General features: G+C 55.9%; 10 protein-coding genes across 10 annotated transcripts in view; 4 read left to right on the top strand and 6 right to left on the bottom strand.

Moving 5' to 3' along the window:
* The window catches only part of CHGG_00426 (uncharacterized protein), a gene marked incomplete at both ends in the record, with an annotated part of 1,915 nt that extends 963 nt beyond the window's left edge, over window positions 1-952 (bottom strand). Inside the window, 2 exons of the mRNA XM_001219646.1 lie at window positions 65-646; window positions 723-952. Coding sequence (XP_001219647.1) covers window positions 65-646; window positions 723-952 — 812 coding nt within the window. The remainder of the gene's footprint in view (window positions 1-64; window positions 647-722) is intronic.
* A 982-nt stretch (window positions 953-1,934) lies between these two features.
* On the bottom strand, window positions 1,935-3,697 carry CHGG_00427 (uncharacterized protein; the record flags this gene model as incomplete). Its single annotated transcript, XM_001219647.1, has 4 exons — window positions 1,935-2,552; window positions 2,616-3,320; window positions 3,388-3,502; window positions 3,639-3,697. 4 exons carry the CDS (start codon window positions 3,695-3,697, stop codon window positions 1,935-1,937), a joined length of 1,497 nt encoding a protein of 498 aa, XP_001219648.1.
* Window positions 3,698-4,363: 666 nt separating this feature from the next.
* CHGG_00428 (uncharacterized protein) lies at window positions 4,364-7,086 on the bottom strand (the record flags this gene model as incomplete). Its single annotated transcript, XM_001219648.1, has 2 exons — window positions 4,364-6,966; window positions 7,020-7,086. 2 exons carry the CDS (start codon window positions 7,084-7,086, stop codon window positions 4,364-4,366), a joined length of 2,670 nt encoding a protein of 889 aa, XP_001219649.1.
* Window positions 7,087-7,639: 553 nt separating this feature from the next.
* On the top strand, window positions 7,640-8,196 carry CHGG_00429 (uncharacterized protein; the record flags this gene model as incomplete). The annotated part of the gene is made up of 2 exons (XM_001219649.1): window positions 7,640-7,787; window positions 7,934-8,196. The coding sequence occupies 2 exons, from the start codon at window positions 7,640-7,642 to the stop codon at window positions 8,194-8,196; spliced, it is 411 nt and encodes a 136-aa protein (XP_001219650.1).
* A 1,630-nt stretch (window positions 8,197-9,826) lies between these two features.
* Window positions 9,827-12,739, bottom strand: CHGG_00430 (uncharacterized protein; the record flags this gene model as incomplete). The annotated part of the gene is made up of 10 exons (XM_001219650.1): window positions 9,827-10,111; window positions 10,188-10,615; window positions 10,678-10,729; window positions 10,804-10,956; window positions 11,016-11,109; window positions 11,169-11,176; window positions 11,285-11,337; window positions 11,403-11,718; window positions 11,927-12,126; window positions 12,736-12,739. The coding sequence occupies 10 exons, from the start codon at window positions 12,737-12,739 to the stop codon at window positions 9,827-9,829; spliced, it is 1,593 nt and encodes a 530-aa protein (XP_001219651.1).
* A 1,811-nt stretch (window positions 12,740-14,550) lies between these two features.
* Window positions 14,551-16,771, top strand: CHGG_00431 (uncharacterized protein; the record flags this gene model as incomplete). Its single annotated transcript, XM_001219651.1, has 5 exons — window positions 14,551-14,714; window positions 14,961-15,249; window positions 15,624-15,721; window positions 15,873-16,365; window positions 16,439-16,771. 5 exons carry the CDS (start codon window positions 14,551-14,553, stop codon window positions 16,769-16,771), a joined length of 1,377 nt encoding a protein of 458 aa, XP_001219652.1.
* A 449-nt stretch (window positions 16,772-17,220) lies between these two features.
* CHGG_00432 (uncharacterized protein) lies at window positions 17,221-20,960 on the bottom strand (the record flags this gene model as incomplete). Its single annotated transcript, XM_001219652.1, has 7 exons — window positions 17,221-17,260; window positions 17,313-17,413; window positions 17,467-19,065; window positions 19,148-19,344; window positions 19,589-19,665; window positions 19,725-20,740; window positions 20,829-20,960. The coding sequence occupies 7 exons, from the start codon at window positions 20,958-20,960 to the stop codon at window positions 17,221-17,223; spliced, it is 3,162 nt and encodes a 1,053-aa protein (XP_001219653.1).
* Window positions 20,961-21,624: 664 nt separating this feature from the next.
* Window positions 21,625-23,051, top strand: CHGG_00433 (uncharacterized protein; the record flags this gene model as incomplete). Its single annotated transcript, XM_001219653.1, has 2 exons — window positions 21,625-21,856; window positions 21,910-23,051. The coding sequence occupies 2 exons, from the start codon at window positions 21,625-21,627 to the stop codon at window positions 23,049-23,051; spliced, it is 1,374 nt and encodes a 457-aa protein (XP_001219654.1).
* Window positions 23,052-23,695: 644 nt separating this feature from the next.
* CHGG_00434 (uncharacterized protein) lies at window positions 23,696-25,159 on the bottom strand (the record flags this gene model as incomplete). Its single annotated transcript, XM_001219654.1, has 1 exon — window positions 23,696-25,159. The coding sequence occupies one exon, from the start codon at window positions 25,157-25,159 to the stop codon at window positions 23,696-23,698; it is 1,464 nt and encodes a 487-aa protein (XP_001219655.1).
* A 355-nt stretch (window positions 25,160-25,514) lies between these two features.
* On the top strand, window positions 25,515-26,351 carry CHGG_00435 (uncharacterized protein; the record flags this gene model as incomplete). Its single annotated transcript, XM_001219655.1, has 3 exons — window positions 25,515-25,588; window positions 25,864-26,071; window positions 26,268-26,351. The coding sequence occupies 3 exons, from the start codon at window positions 25,515-25,517 to the stop codon at window positions 26,349-26,351; spliced, it is 366 nt and encodes a 121-aa protein (XP_001219656.1).
* Window positions 26,352-26,694: the final 343 nt, after the last annotated feature.

Below are 26,694 nucleotides of genomic sequence, written 5' to 3' on the forward strand. Positions count from 1 at the left end.
TTCATGCACCGTAACACCAGCTGGTGCCAGAGGCAACCGAGGTAAGAAGGCGCTCGCGATGTACCACTTCCAGCTCAGGAAGAGCAGCGTGAGACCGAGGAGGGTAAGATACCGCGAGGTTTCGATGGCGTAGGCCCAGTAGTTGCAGTTGAATAAACCCTCAGCCTTGATGCGCTCGTGAAGGAGGCGGTACTTTTCCACGATGGCATCCTGTGTGGCTGGCTCGAGGGATGGATATTTGGCAAGGTCGAGCTTGATCTCCTTGCGGGTGAGCATATCAAGGTGAGCCATGCCGTCCGCCGGTGCGGGCGTAGCACCATCCCCGAGAGACGAGAGCGATGTTTCCGAGTTCGACCTCGCCATCCCCGGCTTCCGCTTGCGGAGGCCCGAGTCAGGGCCGGCGTCGTCAGAGTCGAAGGTGGGTGAAGGTGAGCGAGAACCGGTGTCACTGGACGATGCCGTAGCGTTTTCCCTCCTTTGCCGCGTGATCAAGCCGCCGTCGTACTCCTCCTCCTGCTCCTTCCCATCACCAACCCTCAACCGAAACTTGCCGCCCTGAACCGGAGGCAGGAAGTTCTTCCAGCGACCCTCGATTCTGCCAATACGGTACTTTTCCATCATGCGGCGGGCTTCGAGAGAGTGGAGGCTGAGGAGAGTCAACAACAAAATACTCACACAAGGTTTCCACGGTGGTAAAGTGTGTTATTGGAGTAAGAACTTACATAGTCACTTCATCAGTGGCGTCCCTGCCCACCATGTGCATAATGGCTTTATCACCCCCCGGGTGGTATTTGAGCCAGGCGTCCGCCTTGATCACATACTGTTCCAAGATAAAGATGGTCCTGCCTTCGGCGATTTGTGCCTCGATCTCGCGCCGCGATATCACGGGGTAGGAGCGCCCGCCTTTTGGTTGGGAAACTCCCGGGGTAGCTGAGCCCGTGGAGACAGCCATTGCAGCGGTTTCCGCGTTGCTGTGGTGAGAGGATTGGAGCTTGAAATTATTAACACCGGTCGGTTGAAGCAGTCAAGAACGAAACGGCTGACCGCCCGTTTTCCCAACGCGGACGCTAACGAAGTCGCGGGTGCCGGTTGCAGCTCCTAGTTTGAACCGGGTTTGGTGCCAATTCCCGTGCTGCAACTCACCGCAGTACGATCAAGTGCTGCTATCCTCGTCGTCCTTCACCGCGCATTCCGTGGAAGCAGCGAAAGGCGTGGTGTGGTGTTTGAAGCAGAAATGAACGGTGCTTAAAGGAGTGCAGAGCCAAGAGAACGATGTACGCAAGCTCGCATCCCCAAAAAGTCAAGTGCACAGCAATCCGTTCCCGTTGACCCACCGAATTTGAAGGTGCCCCCAGACCGTGTGGTACGATCAACAAACCCAACCTCATTTGAGACAGGGGGAGAGTGAAATAGTTAAGGGTTAGGGTATATATACACAATGCAGCATGTAGGGGCAGAGTGCATGGTGTGTGGTTTTTGGAGCTGAGGAACCCCTCTGATTTCATATCGAATTGGATGGAAAGAGCAAGCAGGGGAAGGCCGATTAGTACTGCGATTGCCTCTTCCAAGGGGTTGGCTGTTAGTCGGTACGAGAAGCGTTGAATCTCACCCACAACTCGTCAAAAAACAACGCACACCATCTCAACCCCTATACTCAGATTTAACAAAGGAAAGACGGGGAAAAGAAACTCTATCTTGTCACCAGATATAACTACGGCCCACCAGACCCATCTACTATCGAATAAAGAGTGGCTCTTGAGACAATGTAACGCAAAGCTCGACGCTCGCCTGCTCCGGTAGATTAAAGTTCAGCTTTCAATACCTGCTATCCGGCGGAGTCCATTTACCGATAATGCCTTACGAGGGAAAACAAGCTAAAGTACAGGAACGCAAGAAAAATGTTACGTCCCATACCCCAAGCCAATCCGCCTCACTTAGTAGTGGATGGCCTTGGAGTATGTCGCCATGGCCGCTTCCTTGAACGCCTCGGCAAGCGTGGGGTGCGCGTGGCAGGTGCGCGCAATGTCCTCGCTCGACGCGCCGTACTCGAGCGCCAGCGTGCCCTCGGCAATCATCTCGCCGGCATTAGGCCCGATGATGTGGACACCGAGCAGCCGGTCCGTCTCGGGATCGGCGAGCATCTTGACCATGCCCTCCGTATCCAGGTTGGTCTTGGCACGCGAGTTGGCGCTGAAGGGGAAGGTACCGATGCGGTACTTGATGCCCGCCTTCTTCAGGTCCTGCTCCGACTGGCCAACCCACGCAACTTCGGGGAAGGTGTACATCACAGAGGGGATGCAGCCGTAGTTGACGTGGCCGTAGCCCTTCTTGATGTACTCGACAGCAGCAACAGCCTCCTCCTCAGCCTTGTGCGCAAGCATGGGTCCGAAGGTGGCGTCGCCGACGCAGCGGATGTGGGGGATCTTGGTGCGGTACTCTGAGTCGATGATCACGCGGCCACGCTCGTCGAGCTCGAGACCGATGTTCTCGAGACCGAGGCCCTCGGTGTACGGGCGACGGCCGATGGCGACGAGGACGACGTCAGCGTCAAACTGTACGAATGTCAGTAGCGCCTCAGGAGAAAGTCATCGCCAAGGGCGCAATTATAAACCCACCGTCTCTTCCTTGCCTCCCTTGGCCGAGTCAACGTTGACCCTGACACCCTCACCAGACTGTTCACCACCGAGAACCTTGGTGCCCGTCTTGAACTTGATGCCTTGCTTCTTGAGAATCTTCTGAATGTTCTTGGCAATCTCAGTGTCCATCCCCGGGCCACCGATCTGGTCAAGGAACTCAACCACGGTAACCTCGGACCCAAGCCGGGACCACACCGACGCCATCTCGAGGCCAATGATACCGCCACCAATAACCGTCATCTTCTTAGGCACCTTCTCTAGCGCAATGGCGCCGGTGCTGCTGATAACCGTCTTCTCGTCGATCTGAAGGCCGGGGAAAGGCGTAACCTCGCTACCGGTCGCGATAAGGATGTTCTTGCCGGTCACGCTAGTCTCGCCACCATCGTTGAGCTGGACCTTGACCGTGTGCTCGTCCTGGAAAGAGCCCGCGCCCTTGATGTACTCAACGCCGTTCTTCTTCAGCAGAAACTCGACGCCCTTGGTCAGACCTGAGACGGACTGGTCCTTCGCCTTCATCAGCTGCGCCAGGTTGAGCTTGACGTCGCCGACCTCGATACCGCGGTGTTTTGAGTCGTGGAGAATCTGGTGGTACAAGTGCGAGTTGTTGAGGAGCGATTTTGATGGAATGCAGCCGACGTTGAGGCAAGTCCCACCAAGGGTGCCGCGCTTCTCGATACATGTAACCTATTCGTTTCAAGAAACGTTAGCCATTGGCCGGGGCTGGGCTATCCGTATGCCTTGTTCATCTTGCCTTCATGCCCTCTTGGCCGGCTTTGATAGCGGCAACATAGCCAGCGACACCACCGCCGATAATAACGAGATCCCTCGACTCTACATGTATGGTCAGTTTCAAGGGCCAATGCCAGCTACTTCCACAATTACTAACCAGCCTCGGTGGCATATGTCCGCCCCCATCTCGACGCGCCAACAACAGAGGGCAACCTGGGGCAGGGAGTTAGCGAACGAGAGCCATTTTCCGTGCGGATGGAGCCGGATCCGTACCCTGACGGCTTGAACGCAGACCTCACCGCGGTGCGGCCTATTAATCTCTGCGACAACATTTTGGGTGTGTATATTCGACCAACGGTGCAACGAAAAAGGCAAAATCAAAGAGGTAAGCAAGGAACTCCCCTAAGCGGAATGCGCAGGATATGTGAATGCGGTGGTGGCAGGTGCGTCACGAAGTTTGTTGGGGCTTTGCTGAGGCTGCATCCCCAGTGTTGAAAAAATGTCCCCAGTCCGCCGCTCCGGGCGTCCAACCGTCGGTTGAGCTCCCCCAAAACCAGGCCCAGCACGGCGCCGGCCCAGGATTGGCCAGGGGTTGCTTGCTTTGTTGCGAAGCCGCTAAATTTCAGGTTCCCGCCTTTCAATCCCGAGCCGATCTCCCAATGGCAGCTCGAGTTCTCGATAAGCCGCCAAATCCCGCACGCTCAGACCGACTCGTGACCTGTGACATCTTCGCTCTTGGCAGCTTGTCCCGAAAGCGCGAAAGTCATCCAAACACTTGGGCCCTTCTCCTGACCTTAGCTCTTTGGATCAGGGGCAACACCGGGAGGGTTTGTCCTTGATAATTAATCGGCTACATTGGTTAATGTGGCCGCCGCAGGGCTACGGGAGAGAGACAACTGGAACCAACACACAGTGGCACGGACGTACGGGATAACTCGAATATATACAAGTAAGGCACCGGAAGATGCCGGACAGACACAAACCCCACCGGCTCATGCTTAATCCTCGCCGCCCGCCGCTGCTGCTTGAACAACCGCCTCGGCCATCTTGCATCCCTCCTTGAGAAGCTTCGCGTTCTTCTTTCCACCAGCCAAGTCAGACTTTCGAACAACTTTCTTGAGGAAGTACTGTAACCCCCTGGCCAGGTCAGGGGACCCCTCAACACCACCAAATACTTTGGCGATCGTCTCCTCGGGACGTTCGTTGGCTTGGCATTCGAGTAGCACATTGACGAGCATGATCTCGACAAAGTCGCGCGTCTTTTTCTGCAAGTAGAGCAGATTGAGGCGTTTGAGCATGGCCACCCCCAAACTGCTACCCGAGACGAGGGCACCAAATAACTTGGCTGTGTTGACGATCCGCCGCATATCCATGGCTTCATCTTCTTCCTCCTCTTCCATTTCATCCTCGCCAAAGCCTTGCTCCCCCATCCGTCCAAACATTTTCCACAGGCTGGCCTGGAACGCCCACCTGACCTCGCGCTGCTCCGAGCAGAGCCGCTTGGCGACCAGGGTGTAGTAGGGATTGTAGTGCTGCTCTGCGCCGACGCAACGGATGATGACGGTGGGGATTTCCCGCTGCCGCTCCCGGTTGAGCCGCAGTTTGAGGATGCGGAAATAGGCGTCTTGGTAGTCCATGGCCGACATGATAGAGACGAAGATAGAGCGCCGGACTTCGGTGTTCATCCCCTGCTCCCTGGCCAGTTCCCCTAGATCTGGCCCTTGTTCGACGTCATCAAGCAGAATGCTCTCGTCGTCGCTACTATCGTCCATTGCATCGGCGGGTTCCTCTGCACCCTTTTGGCTCGTTGAGCGCCCGGCCCAGCTGGCACCAACAAGCCACCACTTGCCATCCTTGCCCGCATCTTGAATGTCCTTCAAACCCACGCGCATGGGCTCGGTGGATTTGACCTTCCTTGACTTTAGCTGGCCCAGCAGCTTCTTCATTCGAACGATATGCTCCGAGACGACTGCCGATGCGCCCACCCCAGTTTTCATCTTATTGTTCTTCAGGTCGGTAATGGTATCGATCATGAACTTCGTCCTGACAGTAAGGCTTTTCTCCCCTGCTTTCGCCACGGCTGGTGGGATAAGGGAGACAATGTCCTTTAACGCCATGGGGTCATCGTGCCTGAGGGTAGGGCCGCACATGCGGACTATCCTTAGAAGTAGCTCAGCATTAAGCTCTGAGAGGGTTTCCAAGAGTCTCCTAATGTAGTCGAAGACAAGATTGGGGCCGATAAGCTGGAAGGTGTAGAGTTCCGAGACGAAAGTGATGAGATTGGACGTTTGCTTTGGTACGTCCGCCCGTTCCAGCGCAGCAACTTTAGCCTCTTCGTAATAGCTATCGAAGCGCTCCACCACTTCCTGTATCAGTTGGCCTCCAAAATCCGTCCCAAGAACCATGTAAGCTGCCGTAGCGAAGCCGGCGGATAGAATCAGGAGCGTGTCGGGTAAGCTGGTAGGCTCACAGACCTGAATTAGCAGCAGGTCCACGAGCGAGGAGGTAACGTGCTGCCGAGGGTATTCTCGGTAAAGCTTTTCGATCTCTGTCATGATGGTCAACAAGTTAGACTCGGTTATCCTGTTGACTAAACCCTGGGTCTGCCGGCGAATCCGCGCAGACAGTTCGGCGTCCGACCCGGACTCTTTACGTAGTGATGGAGGCACGTATTTGGCCGCTTGTCCTGTCGTAGGCGCAACATAGGGGTTCTCGCGGACTCGCTTTTCCGGTTGTTCTTGTGTGTCTTCGTCTTCGGAGTCAAACCCTTCGAAGTCATCTTGGTTGTGCCCTTGGTCCTCTTCGTTAGAACCGGCGTCCGCCATATGTTCGCCATCCAGGCTATCGACATCTTCACCGATTCCGTCCAAACCTCCGCCATCATCGCTCTCGGAAAATTCAGGTTCTGGTTGCTCCCGCGCCGCCGCCGCCGCCGCCGCTTCCGCCTTCCTCCTCTTTTGGGACAGCCAGTCGTCCGCTTCTGCCTTGCGTTTCCGCTTTTCTTGTTTCTCCTCATCGAAACTGCCACCTAGACCATCCAGGAGATCGCCGAGTCCGTCATCCTTAAAGGACTGGGGTAGACTTTTCCGGTTCTTCAGGCCGAGTTTCCTTTCAAGATCCGCAATTTCGGCATCATCCTGCGCGAGCTTTTCTTTCGCGGTCCTCGATAACTTCCGTTGCGGTACTGCATCTGCAACTTCTTCGTCGTTTTCGTCCTCATCCTGGCTATCTTCTTCAACCCCATCGGAATCTTCGTTCAGTGTTCCGTTGAAAAAATCTGCCCCGTCGTCGTCATCGCCATCGTCATCGTCGTCGAGACCTTCTGAATCCTCGCTCTCTTCTTCTTCTTCCTCGGCCTCTTGCCTCCCTTTCTTCAATATGGGTTTTGGCGCATCCCGACTACCAGCCTTGCGGCTATCTCCGGGCTTCCCTACTCGGTGCGAAGTAGCGGTGCTACGGTTCGGAGTTGACCGCTCGGCGTGGTGGTTCCGGCCGGCCGTGGTGCGATTGGCCCGCCACTGCTGTCTTTCGGCTTTGCGGCGGTCTTTCCTCGATGTAACGGTTTCTATCCCGCCACCACGTCGTTTCCCAGGCTTCGAGTCTGTGGATACGTTAGTAGGAAGCCTAGGGTGGGCCTACCAAAGACGGCCTCACCTGAAGCGCCGAGCTCCTTCAGGAGATGGAGAGGAAGCGTTGGCTTCTTGATCCCTTGTGGTGGCATTTCTCTCTCCTGGATGCCGTGGCAAGTTCAACGGCAGCTTAAGGTTGAGTGGCCTTCCAAGGGCGGCGTCAATTGATCCTTCAGGTGGCCACCTCGGTGCGCATAGTGGAAGAGCTCGCGAACGTCATGTCGCCTTTGGTCGTGAACTTTTTCTTATCGATAGAATGGATGTGGGGCTTAACTACTGCATGTCCCTGCGTCTCTCGCACGCGGTATCAGAAAACACTCGTGACTACCTAGCAGAGCAGAGGTCTCAAGCCCAGCTGTTCAAATAGAAATCATCTATGGTATTGATTGCGGAAGTAGAAGCTATAATAAAACCCTCCCCAACAATCTGTGATGGCCATCATCTCCAGGGAATCGGTTTGTGCAGATATGTACATGTACATGCCACCTGGCTCTCGATCCCACCAAAGTGGGTCTCCCCGCCCTTGGTGGGTCGGGCAAGCATGAAGGGCCCAGACCTCGAACTCACTCAACCTCCTCGACGATACACCAACCCCAGCTTTCCAGTTCCAGACAGTACATGACAAGATGGGCCACTTAACACACGATGAGGTACTCTTATACCTGTTTATCCAACACCACCACTCCCTTCATTCTGCTAACAAACCCCCGCCAGTTCTTCACCAAACTCGCCGACATCTTCACCACGCGCAGAACGAAAGCCCACGGCGCCGTCTTCCTAACTCAAAAACGACGTAAGCCAGCCCTTGACTCACCCCCACCCACATCACACCAACGGCGCTCCCGCTCTCGCCTATCTAACTCCCCCAACCCCCGTCCCTTCTAGTCTCACACAACCAACCCACGCCATCAAACCCATCATCACCATCACCAACATCAGACCCCCTCGCGGGCCTACACCCGGCACAGCCCCTACCGCTCATCATCCGCGCCACCAACGGCAAGGGCAAGGACGACCGGGCGGCCAAGGTGAAGCTGTCGACGGTGGTGGAGCCGGACACGCTGGAGGCCTTCTACGCGCGGTATGCCGAGGTGTGCAAGGCCGGCATGACGGCGCTCAAGCCGCGGGACCGGACCAAGAGGAAGGCCAAGGCCAAGAAGAGGAAGGGCGGTGCGGCCGCGGCCGCGACCGCGGCTGCTTGAGGGTCGCTGGGTGGTGGGAGTGTGCCTGCCCGTGGAGGTTGTCGGGTGGTTCTGTGGGTTGCTCAGCAATGGGCTAGCTAGCGGGTGATTGGGACGCGTGAGGATCTAGTCTGGTTGCGCTTCGTTCTCGCCTGTGGCGTGGGATGTGATGAGACGCGGCGGTGGACCTTTGGAGCGTAACAAGGCTGGCCATGTCTTGGAGGCGACGCAAGCTCGTTTCGGAGATTATGGGTGACACATCATGGGGGATCGATGTTTCTTACTAGAGGCTATTGTCTACTGGCACCATCGCGACAAATAACACCTTGGTCTGCGTGCCCACCTAGAATCAACGGCATCCGTCGTCATACACATACAACTACTACACAAGAGGACACGGTTACCTACCACATAACGGTTTTGTATCTCAGCGCTATGAGGGACAGTAGTCACTGCTCATCTAGCAAAGAGAGTCGAGTCAAGCTAGTGCAAGATGACACTACTTCCCACGTAGCCATAACCAGCTGTGTGTCTGACTGATAACGCCTCATCCCCAGCTCATGGGGACAAAGTTGCCATATCTGGAAACCCTTGGACGAGCATCGCTGGCTCAGCGTTGGGGCGCATATTCGAAAGGGGTTCTCGATGTCTCGACATTACGAGGAGGGTATTGGAAAGGAGAACAACAAGTAGGTCGTGGTGGCAAGTTGAGGTAGTAGAGTCGTAGTTGCATCAGTCAACGCCCATGGGCACCCACGAGGCCGGTCTTGCTGCAAGTTACCAATGCTAGAGTTCCATTGCATCGACGTAGATGGCTATCTGCTACATTAAGTCCGCCGAGATCTGCGACAGCCCTTTACTTCCCTCGCAGGTGTCGACGGCCCTGAGGCCAAAAGGCATAGAATTCCCAACACTAGAAGTAATACACGCCATCGCTGGCCGGTAGTAGTATGTCGAAAGGGGGCGTCGCCATCATGTCGTCTAATCGAAGGGGTATCATCACGGTATCCGGGTTGCCCACACAATATGCCGCCATCCAAGTGCACCGAGACGCCAATGCCAATCACACCTGTACCACTTTCCGGAAACGGATCAACCCTACGCTTCTTCGCACGCGACTCACCAAAGTCTACTAGCCGCCCAAGCCAGCCCACTCTTGCACGACGATACCTTTACCAGCAACACGCCTACCACTGCCCGACAACCTTCCATCGAACGCCGCCATCAACGGGAGAATCAAATGCTTATTCGACAATACATTCTAGGATCAACAGCCCTCCAATTTCCCTTTTCTGCGGTGCCAAATAATAACGCAGAAACCCAAGGCGCGAAAACCTTGTAAATGCACTTTTTGCGATCGTGGATTGCCGAGTGCCGAGCGTCGAGAACCGGAAGGGCGCGCCGGAGCGCTTTTATCATCCTGGCGAACCTTGACTATCCTCCTCAAAATACCGCAGCATCAGACGCATGGGGTTTGGCGTAGCTCGCAACCCGGGACGATGGAGATGCCGCCATCAGTCCCTGCGCCGCCTGATGGAGATAGATAGGAAACCATGAGAAATGTCGAAGAGCGCAAGAAAAAAAGAAAAAGAAAGCGATAACAAGTGACATGTCGGAATATGCCACGCAAGGATAGCGTCGTCGGATTCCTTTACATGATTTGGTCCTGAGTGAGGCCGCCGTGGGGATCGGTGTCCATGCTGTCTCCGGCGCCCGGTGTGACATACTTGACGTAACTCAAGCCGAGAGGGCGGCCGCCGTATTGATAGCCTTGGAACTTGGCAATGGCGGTCTCGGCCGTGTCGGCACTGTCGAAGCGGACCACACCGCTGCCGCGAGACCGGCCGCTTGGCTCGTACTGGATCTCAGCCTGCTCAACCTTACCAATGGTGGAGAAGAGCTCAACAAGATCGTCGTTGCTCGTCGACCAGGGGAGCTAGGCCACACAGTCAGTCAATCAAGGAAAATTCGGGCATGAAGGGGAGGTGTCGTAAGACCGTGGTAAAACTTACGTTGCGGACATAGATGATGTCGCATTTCTCAACACCGCCAGTGGCGTGGTCAGTGAACGCGTTCGGGGGCACCGAGGCGTTGCCAGCATCATGGAAACCGCCAGCGGCGGGAGCTCCCCCATAGCCACCGCGAGCACCATAACCGAATCCACCACGGCCTCCGCCAAACCCGCCGCGACCAAAGCCGCCACCAAAACCGCCACGTCCGCCACCAAAACCGCCGCGGCCATAGCCACCGGCGCCCATTGCAGGACCGGCAAACCGATCCTCACGGACCTCCAGCATACGGCCCTGCCAGTCATAGCCGTTGAATTGTTGAATAGCGTTGCGCGCATCTTCGGGGGACTCGAAGACGACGATTCCAGAACCCTTAGGCCTACCGTCAGGTCCGAGATGGACATCGGCGCGGATCACACCACCTGCACGGGCTGACCGGTTTGACACGTTAATGGATATCCTGACGTTGTGAGAATATGGCGGGTGTGCTTACCAGCCTGCCGGAATAGATCCTTCAGGTCCTGCCAACCCACGTTGAAGGGTAGCTATTGCAAGGTTAGTTTGAACCGGCAGCACTCAAGTGATCAGATAGAACAGTGAAGGGGAGGATGGAACAAACGTTAGAGACGTAGATCTGACGACCACCACCACCAGCAGCCATGCCGGGGTTGAAACCGCCGCCGCCATAAGGAGCGCCGCCTCCCATGGGGCCGGCGAATCCGCCGCGAGCAGCACCACCCGGCGGACCGAACCTGGGCTCAGCCTCGCGGTCCTGTGCTCATGTTAGTCAAGCCGAACCACAGCACCCCCCCTAGTTAGTGTGTTTCTTACCTCTCGGACATAGATGAGCCTGCCCATGAGGTTCTGGTTGCTGAGTGACGATACAGCTTGCTGCGCTTGCTCCCTCGTGGCATACTCCACAATTCTGGGCAGAGAGTCAGTAAGGCTGAGACCAATGTTTGAGTTGTGACGAGTGGCACTTACCCGCATCCCTAAAATCACCGCGGACAACGTCCCAACCCGTCAATCCAACAATCCATCAAAAACCGAGAGAATAGGAACCACAAAAGAACCAGCCAAAATCACTCATAGGCGCCCACCTTCGACATTCCATTAGGAAGAAGCAGCACGTCGGCATAGAGAACCTCTCCAGCTAAGACGGCTACCGTGTTAGCTTCCTAAACTGCGTTGCGCTTCATGATAGCTCTCAAAACCCACCCTGTCTCATAAAGTCCTTGAGATGGTGCCATTTTACGTCGTAGGACAGGTTGCCGACGTAAACCCGACGGTCCTGCTGCGACGTCTCGCGAATGTTGTTCATGGCTTGGTCACGGTGTACCGAGCGGTCTTCGTATGATCGATGGGGGGCGCCGTTGTATCCTGGACCTGTTCCTCCTGCAGATGCGCCCTGTCCAGTCATAGGAGACCGGCTTCTTCTCCGGGGTTGACTACGCGATCGATCACGCGGCGAATATGATCGTCGAGTGTTCGGGCTTCTTGAACGACCCCTACGAGGAGAACGAGACCTCTCGCGCTAGTATTTGTTAGCAACTAGCCAAGGCACAAGTGCCGTAACTCCAAAAATCAACGGTGATCAACAGGTTCTGCGGCAGGGAGCGGCCATGACCTGTGTTGGCTTGGACTTGGCCGGCCGCGTGCCGGGTCTGCTCGCGCATCAACCGCATGCTGTATGGCGGGGGCGATTGAAGCTCCAATCTATGAGATCAAGTGCGTGTGGATACCAATTGACCCTGGCGAACGAAGTCGCCCTTGGCTGTTGAGCACGGCCCACATGGACAAAAGCGGTCCGCCGCCAGAATGACGATGCCGAAAATCGCGAGCAGGTCGAGGTCGGGATTGAGCTTCCAGAGGGGATGACGAATGAGATTGAGCAAAGAAAAAAATAACTCACCGGGCTGGATAATTGTCTCCTGGAATTCAGCTGTAGAAGAAAAACGAAATGTTAGATAGATGACGGAAAGTGAAGATAAGTGGAAGAAAATCGGTATGGAGGTAAGTTGTAGTGCGAGGTTGGAGGAGGTGGAGGAATGCGGGAGGGAAACGCAATTGAAGAGTGGCAATTTGAGGGAGGTAGCACTTGGGGTGCCGCGGCGGGGGAAGTGGTGAACGAATCCGAAGGTGGGATCAGGATGGGAAAGACATGCAGGGCAGGGAAGGCCGAGGGGGAAGGGGGTCTGCTTGTGTGAAGGTACTTCCGTACATGTAGGTCGCATGTAGGAGGGGACGCAAGGCACTGCAGCACAACTCGCGCGCCGCTTGGGGAGTGGAAGTGGGCGAGCGAGGCTTGAGCAAAGACCTCGACTCAGCGCTGGCTGTCACTCGCTGGGCGCGTGCTTCGTGAATCGACAGAGATGCCGACAGGTAGGTCTGGGGGTTACAAACAGCCGTCACACGTCATCGAGACATTGAAGGATGACCGTGATAACGGTTGCCCCGAGCTTGGCCGCGGCGAAGAGGGTTCTTTGTGCGGATAGAGGGGGCAGGGCGGGCTCTGAGATGGAATGGAGTATGTAACTCGATTTCTACTTACCCATGGCTGGAAGGGAGTCGACTTATTTTTTTTTTCTTTGGCAGCTTAGCCGCTTGATGGAGAGAAAATTTCGGCGACGCGACGATTGGGTGTTGAGGGCGGGCGTCTGTCTAACTGCAGGTTGCTCCCGGTTGGATGTCGCCTGGTTTGGTATGGTGGGGGGGTGTCGCAGCAGCTGAGGGCCACGGTCTGTACTCGGCCTCGCAGAACGGACCAAGGAGTCGGTTGGGGATGGCCTTCAAGGGACGGGAGCTAGGATCTCGGTCAGCCTCTGGCCAAGTTGGGCAGGCGTGCGTTTTGTCCGAGTCGAACTTGGAAGGGCGAAGACGCGGCGCACGACCGAGAACGGGCAGTGGAACCTACGAACGTGCTCAGGCAACGCGGTCAGAGTTGGGTGGTCTGTCTCAAAGGTACAGTGCTATCGAAAGGCAGCAACAGGAGAGGAAGTCAGCGCAAAAACTTTCATGCCGCAGTGTCTGACCACCGAAAAAGGCCCAATGCCGTAGCAGTTCGGGAACTCAAGGCAACTGGCAAGGGTGAGCAAGGCGGACAAACAGGGAGAACGCGTGTCGGACGGTGGCCCAGCAGGCGGCACCAGGATGGGATGCGAGGTTTCTCTGTGGGGTCGCTTGGCAGAGGAGGCCTGGAGGCCACGAATGATACCGCGGGATTGAGGTTGAGGTTGGTTTGCGTGTGGTGCGGCGGGCAGCACAAGAAAGTGGGCTAGGTGCGGCAGGCTGATGGGGGACCTTTTCACGGCGTGGAGAGTTGGCCAGAACAGACGGAAGGAATCGTGGGGACGCATGGACCACATCGAGTCAGCACAGGAAACGGAGACCAAGAACGAACGGTGTGGCACCAAAAGCAGTAATACTGTGTCGGTAATGTACACTACACTATTTCGTACGGAATATTTCACTTTTCGATTTGTATACCTACAGTGGACTAACAGATAAGGCTACCTACCACTCAGTGAAATGACAGAGTTCATGGTCTATGCGATGTTAAGGAGCATATTAGTTATTCGAACAAAGCGTGGCTCGGCCAGAAAGCGGGCACTCCCAAATTTGTTCAGTTCTTCGGCTGAAATGTGCTGGGAGGTGGTTTTTATGATAGTTGTTTATCATTTCTCTGCTAGCAGACGGGGAGAATTACCGCGTCGCTGACGGGCGAGCTGCAGGGTTCCAGAGGATATCGGCCAATGACCTTCCCAGGAGGGTTTGAGCGGGGCTGCTCATGGCTGGCTGCATCTTGCATGCATTTCCATCCCACCCCACTTCTTATGAACGTCTCGAAAAACGAGCCTTCACTTTCTAATTTCTCAGTAAAACCGACGTCGCTAACCCTGGCAACGGTTTCCAATCCACGAACAAAGACCGATAGCGCAGTATGCGGCACATTTAGCAGGCCTTCGGGACAAGTCTGGTGGCATCCTCAATCCGCCGAGTCAACCCTTGCGCGGTTGAGGGAAGGGGAATGGAGGTTTGCACAAGGCAAGGGGAGGCATCTCAACGTCCAACATGGATCCAATAAGTTCGGAAACGCGGCACTCTTTGGTATTGGCCTGCCCTATGGTTGAGCGTTGCCCTCTCGTTGTGGGCAACCCTGGAGCCTGTCTGCGCACCCCTTGGGATGGTGGCACGGCAGGTGGAGGAACGAGACGGGAGAGGTGATGGCCCAATCCGGTTGCTCTGACGGCGCCTCTGCCCACGGGCGACCCTGAGCACGAAGAGAATTTTATGATTTCTGGCGGGGCAGGTATCAAGACTCTCGGGTGAGTTGGCCATTCACATCGAGGTATGGGCCTGCTTCAACATGAGCGACAGGGGTGACGAGGCGCCCGGCACAACCTTTCTGGCCTTTCACAGCGAGGCCGACAAATGCCATCCTCAACCGCCAACGGAATGGAGTGGGCAAGTTCGTCTGTCGTTATTGACGCCCGACCAACCAAAGAGGTGCCAGCGACCGGTCAATGCATGGTGGAATTTACTGATACAACGACACATGCAGAAACACTAGACGGGTGAACCCCAGAGCCTTGCGCAGGCAAGGTCTCGACTGCCCACATCAGCCACGGAGAAGAGGGGTTTAGCGGCCCGGGGACCTGTTCCGTGCGGAGCCGAGTTCACAAAGGAGGCCGAAGAGCTTGCGTCGCTCTCCAACCGCCCACCGTCAATTTATCGCCCCGCGGTTGCGTCAAACGGAACTAACACGAGCGGGTATAGCTGGTCTCAATACAAAGTCATACGCGAGCACACCCAGCGCTCTGTATTGCAAGCACACGCAAAGATACCTTACGCAACCGCGGGGCTCCGGCTGGAGTGTGGGGTCTGGGACTTGGGGGGGTGCCTGAGCATCGTCCGGAAAGTCCGGCGACTCGATCGGTGCTGGGCGCCCGCTCCAAGCTTGCCGGCACCTTCCGCGGCTGCGAGCATTGAAGAATCCATGAGTTTAGCTTGGCGTTGGGGCCTCCCCAGCGTTACCGTCCGCAGTTCCCTCGCCCTCGGCGTCGCAGTGAGTGCCACAGCACAGCGCACCGTTCGGTGTCGCAGGCACTGATAACACCTGGGGTCAGTGCGGCCTTGCAGGAGTTTCCTTGCTGCATTTTAGCTTTGCATGGCACGCCATCCCTCCCTCTTGAGAAACAGGTATTGGTTCGCAGGAGACCCACTGAGAACCCTGAGAGGTTGGTGAATCGGCAAGAATGGGTCTGGAAGGGATGGACTTTGTGCTAAATCTGCATCGGCCCACGGTATACGCGTAATGACATGGAAATTATGAGGATACGGGTTGTATCGCAAAACGACGGAGGAAGGTGGTCGTCTGTTCCATGCCCTGAAAATGAGCGGGGCAGATCCAGATCCAGATCACGGCCTATTTTGGTGTAGCCGGGCGGGTGGAGCACACTAAGCTTTCGAGATCTCAACACCAGGAGCTCGATTGGCACGTGCAGATCCAACCAGACAAGAGCGCAACCTATAGACAGGTAAACCCCCTTGCGCTAGAGCATCTCGAAAAAGCCAAGTGCTAGCAAACGGGCCATTGGATATGTCAACACCAAATATTTCCTGTTCCGCGGCGGCGGCGGCGACCCGGCGCATGCTTCTCCGTCCGCTCCGGCCGACCGCTGTCTGTAGGATGCCGACCACACCATCGGTTCCATGCCGAGCCCTTTCGATCACCAGGGCACAATCCGTAACCAGTCTCGCCAACTCTTCTCGGCCGCAGTCACTCCGTCATCAACCATCCTTAGGACCCAAGCTGCCAGCTCCGACCCGCACCTACCACTCTCACGACCACCCCCCTTCTCCCGGGCCCTTCACGCCCTCCGAGGCTGCTCTTCTCGCGGCCGCCTACGCCCACGTCCCTTCCCACGGATTCACGCCTGAATCCCTCGCCCTGGGCGCCCGCGACGCCGGCCTGCTAGATATCAGCCCATCCATCCTGCCCGACGGTGTGTTCAGCCTGATCCGCTGGCACCTCCACACCCAGCGGACATCCTTGGCGGACAAGGCGAAAAACGCCGTGGCCAATGAAGGAGCCACGACGGTCGGGGAGCGGGTGGAGGTGCTGGCGTGGGCGAGGCTGAGAGGGAACGTGGAGAGCGGCGTCGTTCGTCGGTGGCAGGAGGTCCGTCTATCCCCACAACCCACGCTTCCCATGGCTGGAATATGCGCTAACTACTGCCCCGCACTACCTACAGGCACTCGCGATTATGGCCCAACCCTCGTACATACCGCCCTCGGCCAAGGAACTCGCGCAGCTAGCCGACGAGATTCTATACCTAGCCGGCGACGTGTCGGTCGACCCCACATGGTACACCAAGCGGGCGTCGCTGTCTGCCATCTACGTGGGGGCCGAGCTGTTCCAGACAACGGACCAGTCGCCCGACTACCGCGAGACGCGGGCCTTCCTCCGCCGCCGGCTGGACGAGGCGGCGCGGGCGGGTGGCGCGGTGCGGTCGATTGGGGAGTGGATCGGGTTTAATGCCGGCGCGGCGGTGAATGTGTTGCGGAGTAAGGGAGTGAGGATATAAAGTGCGTTGGGTGCGTTCATTGCTTCGCACAGCTGGTACGAGAGAAGGGGGAGAACAAAAACATCACCAGCTCCGCTCAGGTTTGTGCCTAGAGTTGTAAAAATTATTGTAAATACAGCGTGTAGGCTTTGATTGGTGAAAAGCCTGCACAAGCAATACTGCGAACACTCCCGCCCAAGGGGTCAGGTTCGCCGGGTAGCGATATCGACAAGATCCTCTCCCAGTATTTACCACGCGGCCAAGCGAGTCCCCCGCCCACCCAACACAACACCAAACTCCTTTCTTTCCCCACCCCTTGAACGCCCTTCTGTCGAGAAGAACCTCCTAAACAAGGCCCCGGGCCTAAAAGTCATGACAAAAGCCGTACAGGTTAAAATACAGGTTGCAATACAGGTTGCTTCAACAATCGCCGCTCAGGATACGCAATCACAAAAATCGACATGAAGACTTCAGTGGTCGGCCAATGTCCGCTGGCGGGGATCGGTAAGACTGGAGAACCGTTAGTAAAAATAGTTGTGTATCTCATAGTTGGCAGACTCACCGGATAATTTTGACATCCTTATCTAGGGTGGTGCGGCCCTCAATAGCATTAGGCGTGATAAAGATGTATTGGCGATTAACTGAACGCCGCGCGGCGGTGATCTAAGTATCTTGTTAGCGTGCTTCTTGGTCACGTATGGCTCACTTCGACTTACCAGCATATTTGTACTGATAGCACGGTTCACATTATCCATGAACACGTCGAACTCGTCAAGACACCGCAGAGGCGAGCCCATGGCCTCCCAGATGGCTAGCAGCAGGCAGATAGACGAGAACGATTTCTCACCGCCAGAGAGTGTCTTGGTGCTCCGCCCGGCGGCCCTCTTCTCCGTCTTGTCCGGTTCAACCTGCAGGTCCAGAAACTTGCGCTCGTGGTCGACCAACAGCTTGCCACGGAAGCCGCGCTCGCTCAAGAGGTAGATGAAGTTGGCGCGAGACTGGGACGAGATGTAACGCTGAAACTTGCGCCACTTTTCGAGGCGTAGCGTGAGGGCATACCGGAGGCGGTCGTTCACACTGGTGATGGACTGGAGATCCGCCACCACCTGGTCGCAAATCCCCTTCTTTGCGGCGAAATAGGCGTGGACCTGAGCGTCCGTCATGCCGCGCTTGACATCTCGCTCGTCCAAGCGGGCTTTGAGCGTCTCGTACTGTTTCTCAATACTCTTGTACGTTTCGCCCTCGGGGACGTAGACACGCTCTTTGTTGACGACCTCGGCATGCTTCACCATTTCCTTGACGCCCTCTTCCTGCCTGGCTCGCTTCGACTCGGCCTTTTGCTTTTGCTCGACATACTCGCCCAGCCTCTCGATGATGTCGTTCTTCTCGATGAGGCAGAGGTGGCGCAAGTCCCGGGCCTGCTTGAGCTTCCCTTCGGCCTTGCTGAGACGATTCTCAAAATCCTTCATGTGTAGTTTTTCCTCCTTGAGCTTCTTCAGGGCCGCCTCTACTTCGGCGTTTTTATCTTGCTTTTTCGCGCTAAGCGTGCCGTATTGGATGCCGTGGTGATTCAACTCTCCCTGAAGCTCCTCTCGGTGGTCCCTGAGGCCTTGTAGGTACCCGTCAAGCCCATCAAAATGGTCTAACTCTGTCTGGATATTATCCGCCTTGAGGCGAGCGTTTTTTGATTCGCGTTCGAGAGCATCTCGACTCTTCTTTAACTGGACCACTGCGTTTTGACAGCGCTGAAATTCTTGCTGCAGGCGGCGTTTCTCAGCATTCAGCTCCTGGTACTCGGCGACGATCTGCTGAAGCGTATTCTTCAACAGCGAAATCTGGGAATCCGAATCTGTCTTCATCCGGGGTCTCAAATTCGGATTCGGCTGAATCGGTGTGGTTGAAATGTTGCCGTTGGTCATTGCCAACCTCAGACCTTCGCCGCGCTTCCGGTCGTGGAAAGCTAGGCAAGCTTTGACATTCCGCGGCGGCGCGCCGTCGAACATGACTTGTTGAGCCCTTACACGCTCGGGGATCAAAATCACTTGTTCAATCATGTGGTTGATGATGAGCTGATCCCGGACCATCTGGTTATCGATCTTGAGCACTCGAAGAATGGTATCATACTCGGCATCCGGCTCCTTTCCACTGATGTCGAGCGGACGCGGGTTGCAGATGAAAACGGGGCAACTCCGGACGTTGAGCTGATTCATCATCCCGCGAAGAATCTTTTCGTCGTGTTTACTAGTGACGATGAAGGCATTGAGGTTGATGCCGATCGTCTTTTCGAGGATGGCCGACCACTCGGGCTTGAGCAGCTGGACGTGAGCGCCTAGCGGACCGATCGGTTTGCTTTGGAAATTGTTGTCTGCTGGCGATCCTCTTCAGAAGGTTAGGAACCTGGGCTTCGTACGCGCTGTACGCCGAACCACGATTCTCTTCGAGGCCTTTGATTCTGGCCTCAACACCGTTGATCTCGTTGCGCTTTCGGAGGATCTCGTCGCCGAACTTATCCAGGGCCACCTTTGACTCATCTGCCTTATTGATGAGTTCCGGTTCGCGATCCTTATTTTCTTGGATCTCGGCGTCCCAGTCGGCTTGACATTTTTCGTTGACCGCGTCAAAGCTCCCGCAACTTTATCGCCGGGGACTCCGCCATTGACAGCCTCGAGTCGCTCTTGTTTCCCCGGCAATCTTGGCGTCAACCTGCTTTACAGCCCTCATCCTTGGCCTTCAACGCTTGATGAGCCCTCCCGCTCCTCGACATGAAGCTGTTCGATCTCCGTCTTCAACCCCCCTGTACACGCCGTCGGCTGTCTCCACCCGGCTCTCGAATCTCACCCTCCTCCTCCTTGACGAGTCGCAGGGACGCCTCAGCGCGCTCGACTTTGTCATTGGCAATCTCCAGGGCATTGGTTCTTTGCTTCCACCTCTTGTTGTGTTTCAGTAACCCGAATGTTGGCTTCTGCAAGATCACCTTTCTCTTTTGGCGAGTTCTTCCTCTTCGTGGACCACCTGTGACCAAGCCAACTGCCAACGTAACATGCGGAGTTTGTTCCTGACCTGGCGATTGCCTTCGAGTTCGTTCATCATGCGTTGGGCCTTGTCCAACTCAACCTTGGCGTGCTTCACACGCTCCTCCTGGTCGGGAACCTTGGCCACCATCTGCTCCAAGCTCTCCGAGATCAGCCGGTAGTCGTTATCTAACTGCTGAAGCTGGACGCCTTCGATGAAGAACTTATACTTCTGGATTTTGGTTGACGAGTTGAGGAACTGGCGGGCGTTGTCCTGTGAGAGGATGTTTAATGGGTTATCAACCTGAAGGGAGAAGTACTCGACAAGCTCGTCGACCTCATGCTTCTTGACCGAGTGTGTCTGGCCAAGAGCAGTTTTGATTTTGAAACCGCTGCTTCCTGTCTTGGAAAAGTGGCGCTCCACAATGACCGATTCACCGTAGATGTCAGGCTTGAAGGCATCTTGACCCCGGTTCTTGATCTTGACTGCGAGGACCGCACGCTCGCAACCCTCCTTGACGAAGCTCTTCAGACTGCCTCCGCGATTCGTTGAGCTGGCCTTGCCGCCCAAACACAAGGTGATCGCGGTAAGGATGGCGCTCTTGCCACTGCCGTTTTCTCCTACAATGAAGTTGAGGAGGGGGCCAAGTTCGCAATGGAGGCGCACATGGCACATAAAGTTGACGCAAGTCACGCTCTCGATGATTCCGTTGTCTGCAATACCATTCTCGCCCAACAGACCTGGGCGGACTCGGAGTCTTTGGGTTGCGCGCTGGTCATCGGCGACCTCGTGACGAAGATGCTCGAAGTTGTTGTCGCGCATTAGCTCATATTGTGTCTTGGGGGGTGAGCTGGGCAATGCGGGAGCCTCATCCTCGTTCGCATCCTCGTTCGCATCATCGTCAGACGGCGTCGAATATCGTACTGAGTGCTCTTCGCTCTTAATGTGCTCGACGTCGGAGAGGCGTACTCGTTTTCTCTGTAAGGTTTTTTATCAGAATTATAACTGGGGAAAATCAACAAAGTAAAAAACGGGAAAAAATGGCGGCGCATCATTCGCAGCTTACCGGTTCAATTCGGAGATTTGAGTGAGCCTGTTGGACTTCAACAACCTCGTCTCCGCTATCCTCAGCATGGTCGCGACGAGCGCGCTTCCGGGAAGACCCCGGCGCAAGGCGGTTCATCGTTCGCCCGGGCATCGCGAGTCCTGACAGATGACTGCTAACAGTCTATGCGAACAGAGGCCAGGGCCCAGTATGACCAAGAATTTTGACGTACAAAAGGGTAGGGTATTCGCGTTTGAGATGCTACGCGTCTGGAATTGGTGCTCGTTAACGCGTCTTGCCTGGTCCACTCTTAGAACGACCAGGGGCGCCCCTCTTTGGTGCACAAGGTCCAAGCTTTATGCTGAACCCCACCATGACCAAGCTCCTGAATCGCCCCACCATTATCGATATGAGGGAACAACAACCGCCCAAGATAAAATGCCAGATGAAAGAGAGCACGGTCTACCGTCGTAAAATATCAGGAGACAACCTGAACAACTTAAGATGGAAATAAATAATGGACGGTTAGCGCACTTATCAGTCAATGGTCTCAAAACTTAGCCAACCATATTTCGTACCTACATCCCCTCCAGTCCCCACCAACTCACTGCATCAAGCATCATCAGCCAGAATTCCAGCAGCACTCATCTCGATAAAAACTAACACCAAAAGACAGTGCGAGGCTGTATAACAAACTCTATTCGACGCATTGATCTGATTCTTTCTCCTAAAGTCCTGATGCTTCTGGGTTTCAAGTGTTGTTTCTACAAGTACTGCAAGATCAAAGAGCCAACCAACCAGCTCAAACGATCTTACCATGGACACTGCAGCCGAGCCGCGGCCTGGAGACGAGGATTTTGATGGGTTCCGTATGAGTGTTTCTGAGGACTATGCGGAATACATGCTCTTCGTCATCGGGGACAAGGCGGACAATAATTTGCCCAGCCTCGAGGCAGTTCGCAAGGCGGCGGATCGGAAGCTGGACGAATTGGCAAAAGACTACATCTGGCAGAGAGAGCCTTTCAAGCTAGAAGCAAAGACTCAAAAGGGTTCGTTTTTTTCTTGGAGCAGCCTGACGAATAGCAGCTGATTGTTTACCTAGGTCTAGGACTCTCCTATCTTCATGGCATCACCCATTACGGGGATAATGTCGAGGACGAATGGCTCATCGTCTATCTTCTCCGAGAACTTAGCAAGACATATCCACAGCTATGGATTCGTGTCTCTGACAGCGACGGCGAGTTTTTGCTCATCGAAGCCGCGAAGGTCACGCCCAAGTGGCTCAGCCCCGAGAATGATGGCAACCGGGTCTGGATCCACGACGGCAAGCTTCTCATCATCCCCCTAGCCGACCCAACCACCACCACTTCCAAACCCCTCTCCCTCCCCGAAGCCATCAAAACCATCAAAACCTCACCCCCATCCACCCTCATCCACTCCCCTCTAGTCGAAGCCGAGTCCTTCTACCGCCTCGAAAAATACCCCGCCCAAATCACCACCGCCCTCCACCACGCCCTGGCCACCATCCCCCGCAAACTCGCCCACATCCTCCACCTACGCCCCAAAGCCGTCGCCCCAGCAACCGAAGCCTTCTACTTGCGCGACCCGCGCGCCCTCAAGCCCCTCCTCTTCCCAACCCCCTCCCCCTCCCCCGCCGCGACAACCCAGCAGCAACAGCAGGGGGCTAACAACGGCCTCACATTCCCCCCAACCGACCTCGTCACCATCAGCGTGCGCTTCAGCAAGGTCCTCTACGCACAGCTTAAGAGCCAGCACTTTGCGCCGCCGCCGGCATGGACACCTGCCTTCCGCGCTGTTGAGGCCGGAACCGGAGCCGGCGCCGGAGCCGCTGACGCGTCGGGACCCGAGGCGGCCAAGGCCAAGGCGCTGGCGCGGCTGGAGCTGGGCATGAAGCTGACGATAGGGTTTGAGCTGCTCGCGCGCACGGCGGACCAGAGCGCGAGCCGCGTGGTGAGGGAGGTGGCGCTGCTGTTGGAGGATTTGGTGGAGGATGGTGGGGACAGCGCGTTGCCGGGGGATGGGGAGATTGCGGGGTGGGAGGGGGTGGGGAGGGAGGATGATCATGGGTGGATGGATATTGATTTTGGGGATTTTGAGAGGGAGCTGGAGGGGAAGAAGACCGCTGGGGGGGGTGGGTTTGGCGATGCTGCTGCGCAGGCGGACTTGCAGAAGATTGTGTCGCGGTTTGAGGCTTTTTTGAATGATGAATCCGGCGGGGATTGAGGGGGCGGAGACTGAGGATATGGATCGGGATGATGATAGTGACGAGGAAAGAGGGGAGTTATGATGATGATGATGATGAGGATCGGGAGGTTAGTTTTGATGAGGAACAGTTTTGGTAGGATGATGAGGGAGATGATGGGGCTCCCGGCCGAGGATGGCAGCCAGGAAAAAGGGAAGGCGAAGGCGGTTGAAGAGGAGCAAGAGGGGAGTGACGACGAGGAGATCCGAAAGCTCACGGTGCAGATGGAGTCGGAGCTCAAGAAGTTTGGTGCGCTGGAGCTTGACCCGAAACCCAAGACTACGGCCTCGATCAAGGAAAAGGGAGAGGGGTCTAGCAAGAAAAATGAGGAAGAGGACAACGACGACGATGGGAGCAGCGACGAGGTGATAGATATTGATTACAACCTCGCCAAAAACCTACTAGAGAGCTTCAAGAGCCAGGCAGGCATGGCTGGTCCGGCGGGTAATATTCTAGGGATGATGGGAATGACCCTGCCCAGGGACGAAGAGGATTCGGAAGACGAATGATGACGCAAACAGCGCCAACCGCCATTGCTTTGTTTACCTGCATCCTTGCCGCCTTTTGGTATCTACAATACAATATTCGTCTTCCTGACCTCGGTCGTCATTGATCTCGTACCACATCACTCGTCCTCGGCACCCCTGAGCCTCTTCGCGGGCGACATCTCCCCGCTTGGCCGCTGCTGTCTCTTCTTCGTGTTATCTGGCACTTCTGCCAGTTTGGCCAGCACCTCGTTCAACTTCTTCCGTGCCTCGAGTTCCCGAGTACTGCTGTCCTGCCGCGGCCGATAGAACTCGCTCACAATCCGCGTTACTGTGTGGTAGACCTGGTAGAACAGCAGCCGGATCCATGCCGTGTCGGCATTTTCTATTACGGTCGGGTTTAGGGGGTATGGGAGTTTCGTGTGTTGTGAGTCGGCGCCAGATTCTAGCTTCTCGCCGTTGAAGCCTTCTAAGAAGGCGGATGAAGGGAGCGGTTGGTGCGGGTCGCTGAAGACGGATGCGAGGAGGGGGTCACCGAATATGGCGCTACTCCAGTCGCGGAGGCCGGTGAGTTTTAGGCTTTGTTGTGATTGTGTGTCCCCCTTCTGTGTCATGTCTGTTTCCCCCTTTTCTTTGTCGTCCTCCCCTTCTCCGGTCACCTTCTCGTCTGTTGCCTTGCCCTTGTTTTTCCCGCTTTCTTTCCCGTCATCGCCCACCTCTTTTTCCTTTTCCGTGTCTTCTTTTTGCTCACCCAAATCCCCAACAAGTACGTTTCCTCTCCCTGCACCCTCGACAATAACCAGCCTCGCGGTGGTAACATCGTCCAAAAGGTACCCCAGCCGCCGAAAATGTCTCCGAATCGTCGGGTACGATATGACAACTGCCATGTCCTCGCCATCTCGCAACACCCCTTCCATCATGGAATGAAACGCCACAGACCATGTCCCTGCACCGCCGGTGGCTGACAGCCCGCTTTCGGTTAGCACTTGTGGAAGTCTCGGGGTCTTTGCTCGAGACCCGGCTGGCTGTGGGGTGCCGGGGCCGGAACTGGTGTCGATGACGGCCGCTAGGGGGCCGAAACGGCCGGTGGGTGAAGTCAAAGTGTTTAAGTGGCGGAACAAGGCGCCGAGCTGGCAGTCGATTTCCCGTCGTACGGTGGGTGTGGGTTCTGAAGAAAGGAGGGAAAGAGGTGTCCCGTTGGCGGGTTTGTAGACGGCGAAGGAGGAGTTGGGGAGGTGGGTTTCCCGGCCGTGGCGGAGGAGGGTTGGTAAAAGTGGCAGTAAGGAGGTGGTGATGTCGCGAGTGACGGAGGAGAAGGAAGATGCTTTCTGTTCGGTAGTGGCGGTTTCCCGAGCGAGAGTCTCTCTGATCCACCTCACCGTGGTGGCTTCAGAGCTCAGCATTCCCTGCTCGGCTCTGAGGGGGCGCCACATAGAGATGGGCGGCAAGACGAGGTGCAGTGTTTTACCCCCAGGAATGGGAACTTCGTAAATTCTCAAAGGGCGAACGGACGGTACGAGCTGGAGTTTCCCGAGGACGATATCGTCTGGGACAACTGGGCCGAGCATGTTCCTAGCCACATCGTCGGTGGGCGGTTGGCACATGGCGAAGCGTAACGAAAGAAGGGCGTGCTTCGCTAGACGATAAGTGGTGATTTCTTGATGTTACCGGATGGCGTTTGTCTTTTGGTTTGGGGTTCTGGGGGGACAAGTAAAATGGTGGGTACAATTTTCTTGTCTTCTCCTCTCTCCAAGACGGGAGTGTCCTGTTGCAGGTCAAGCCGGAAGCAAGACGGTACTGCTGGTTGGCTGTGTGTAAGTCAGGACGAAGCTGGGAAGAGCTGGGCAACAGGCACCCGCAACCGCCCTTCAGGAGTCCAGTAACCATACCTATATAAAAACACGTATGCTTGGGCACACCACGCAGAACATCACCCCACAACGTCCGTGTGCAGAAGTAATGTCAGTTGGCGAAGTGAACGGACTGACAAGCTGGTTACACGAGTCACAGCGAGACCAGGATCACGGCTATGGGTGTGTTGGTATGGTATCACGGCCATCACGACACATTGGGAAACGGAGTCGGCCTTTCTGATGACAAGCCGTGTTGGCGAGCTTGACGGCTGTTCTGCGAGAAGTTTTGATACTCGCTCGGCAGAGACCTTCAGGGGCGTGGAACAACGAAGCGAGTAAGCAAAACAGGCTGGCCGGCGACTCTCCGGCACATGGCGAAGGCCCGTTCATGAGCATGGTGATGGAGCTAACAGGCTTCTGTTTGTTTTCTACGATTATGCTTAGGCAAATTGCAGAACGAGGAAGACGATGGAGGCCAAGGGGAAAGGTCTGCCAAGAGAAGGTTTCGTGGAGCGAGGAATGTGGTGGACGAATAAGGGAACGCCCGTAGCGAGAAGGAGGCCCGACTTCCCCTTTGATCTTCAGGGTCCCGGCGCGACGGGCGGCCACCTGGGGGCTTCTTTGCTTGTCATGACATGGGTGAGGGAAGCGCGGGAACGTCTTGTAAGTGGCCCCGGTACGGGAATAAACAGGAAGTGAACATCATGATGCTCTCCCCTGGGCTCTCGCAACGTTACCTGCTTTGACACATCCACGACGGCCCCATGGACGGCCCCATGCAATTCAACGAATGGACTCTCGTTCGCTCGGCGCGGACCACGGAATCTCGGGAATTGCTCTGGCTCCCCATGTTCTCCAGACGGGAAGTAAGGCCCAGGGTTGGATCCTGCCGCTCGGTACCGCCGCCGTTAAAAAGCCAGTGTCGACATCAACAGACTCCTAAATCTGGAGATACACAAGACTCCCATCATGTCAAAACAGGAAGGTGATGAAGGAAAAACTCGGTCAGCACGGCTAATTGCTGGGGACTTTCTGCAATTCACTGGGAGCGGCCAGGCTACGTCAGGAAAGAGCAAGCGAAGAAGGGGCCAGACGGCAGGCAGACCCGATGACGGCCTCGAGCGCCAATCCAGGTCAACTTAGGAAAAGCACTTTTGTGAGAGAACGAAGTCATGCTGCTGACATTCTCGAACCCAAGAAAGCAGCGATGTGCATGGACAAACGAACCGGGCATTCGGTGATTGGCCAAAGCTAAGCGAAATCCCAGAAACAGCGCAAAACTCTTG

This window comes from Chaetomium globosum, genomic scaffold (assembly GCF_000143365.1).
Source record: "Chaetomium globosum CBS 148.51 scaffold_1 genomic scaffold, whole genome shotgun sequence".
In the NCBI taxonomy this organism is placed as follows: domain Eukaryota; kingdom Fungi; phylum Ascomycota; class Sordariomycetes; order Sordariales; family Chaetomiaceae; genus Chaetomium; species Chaetomium globosum.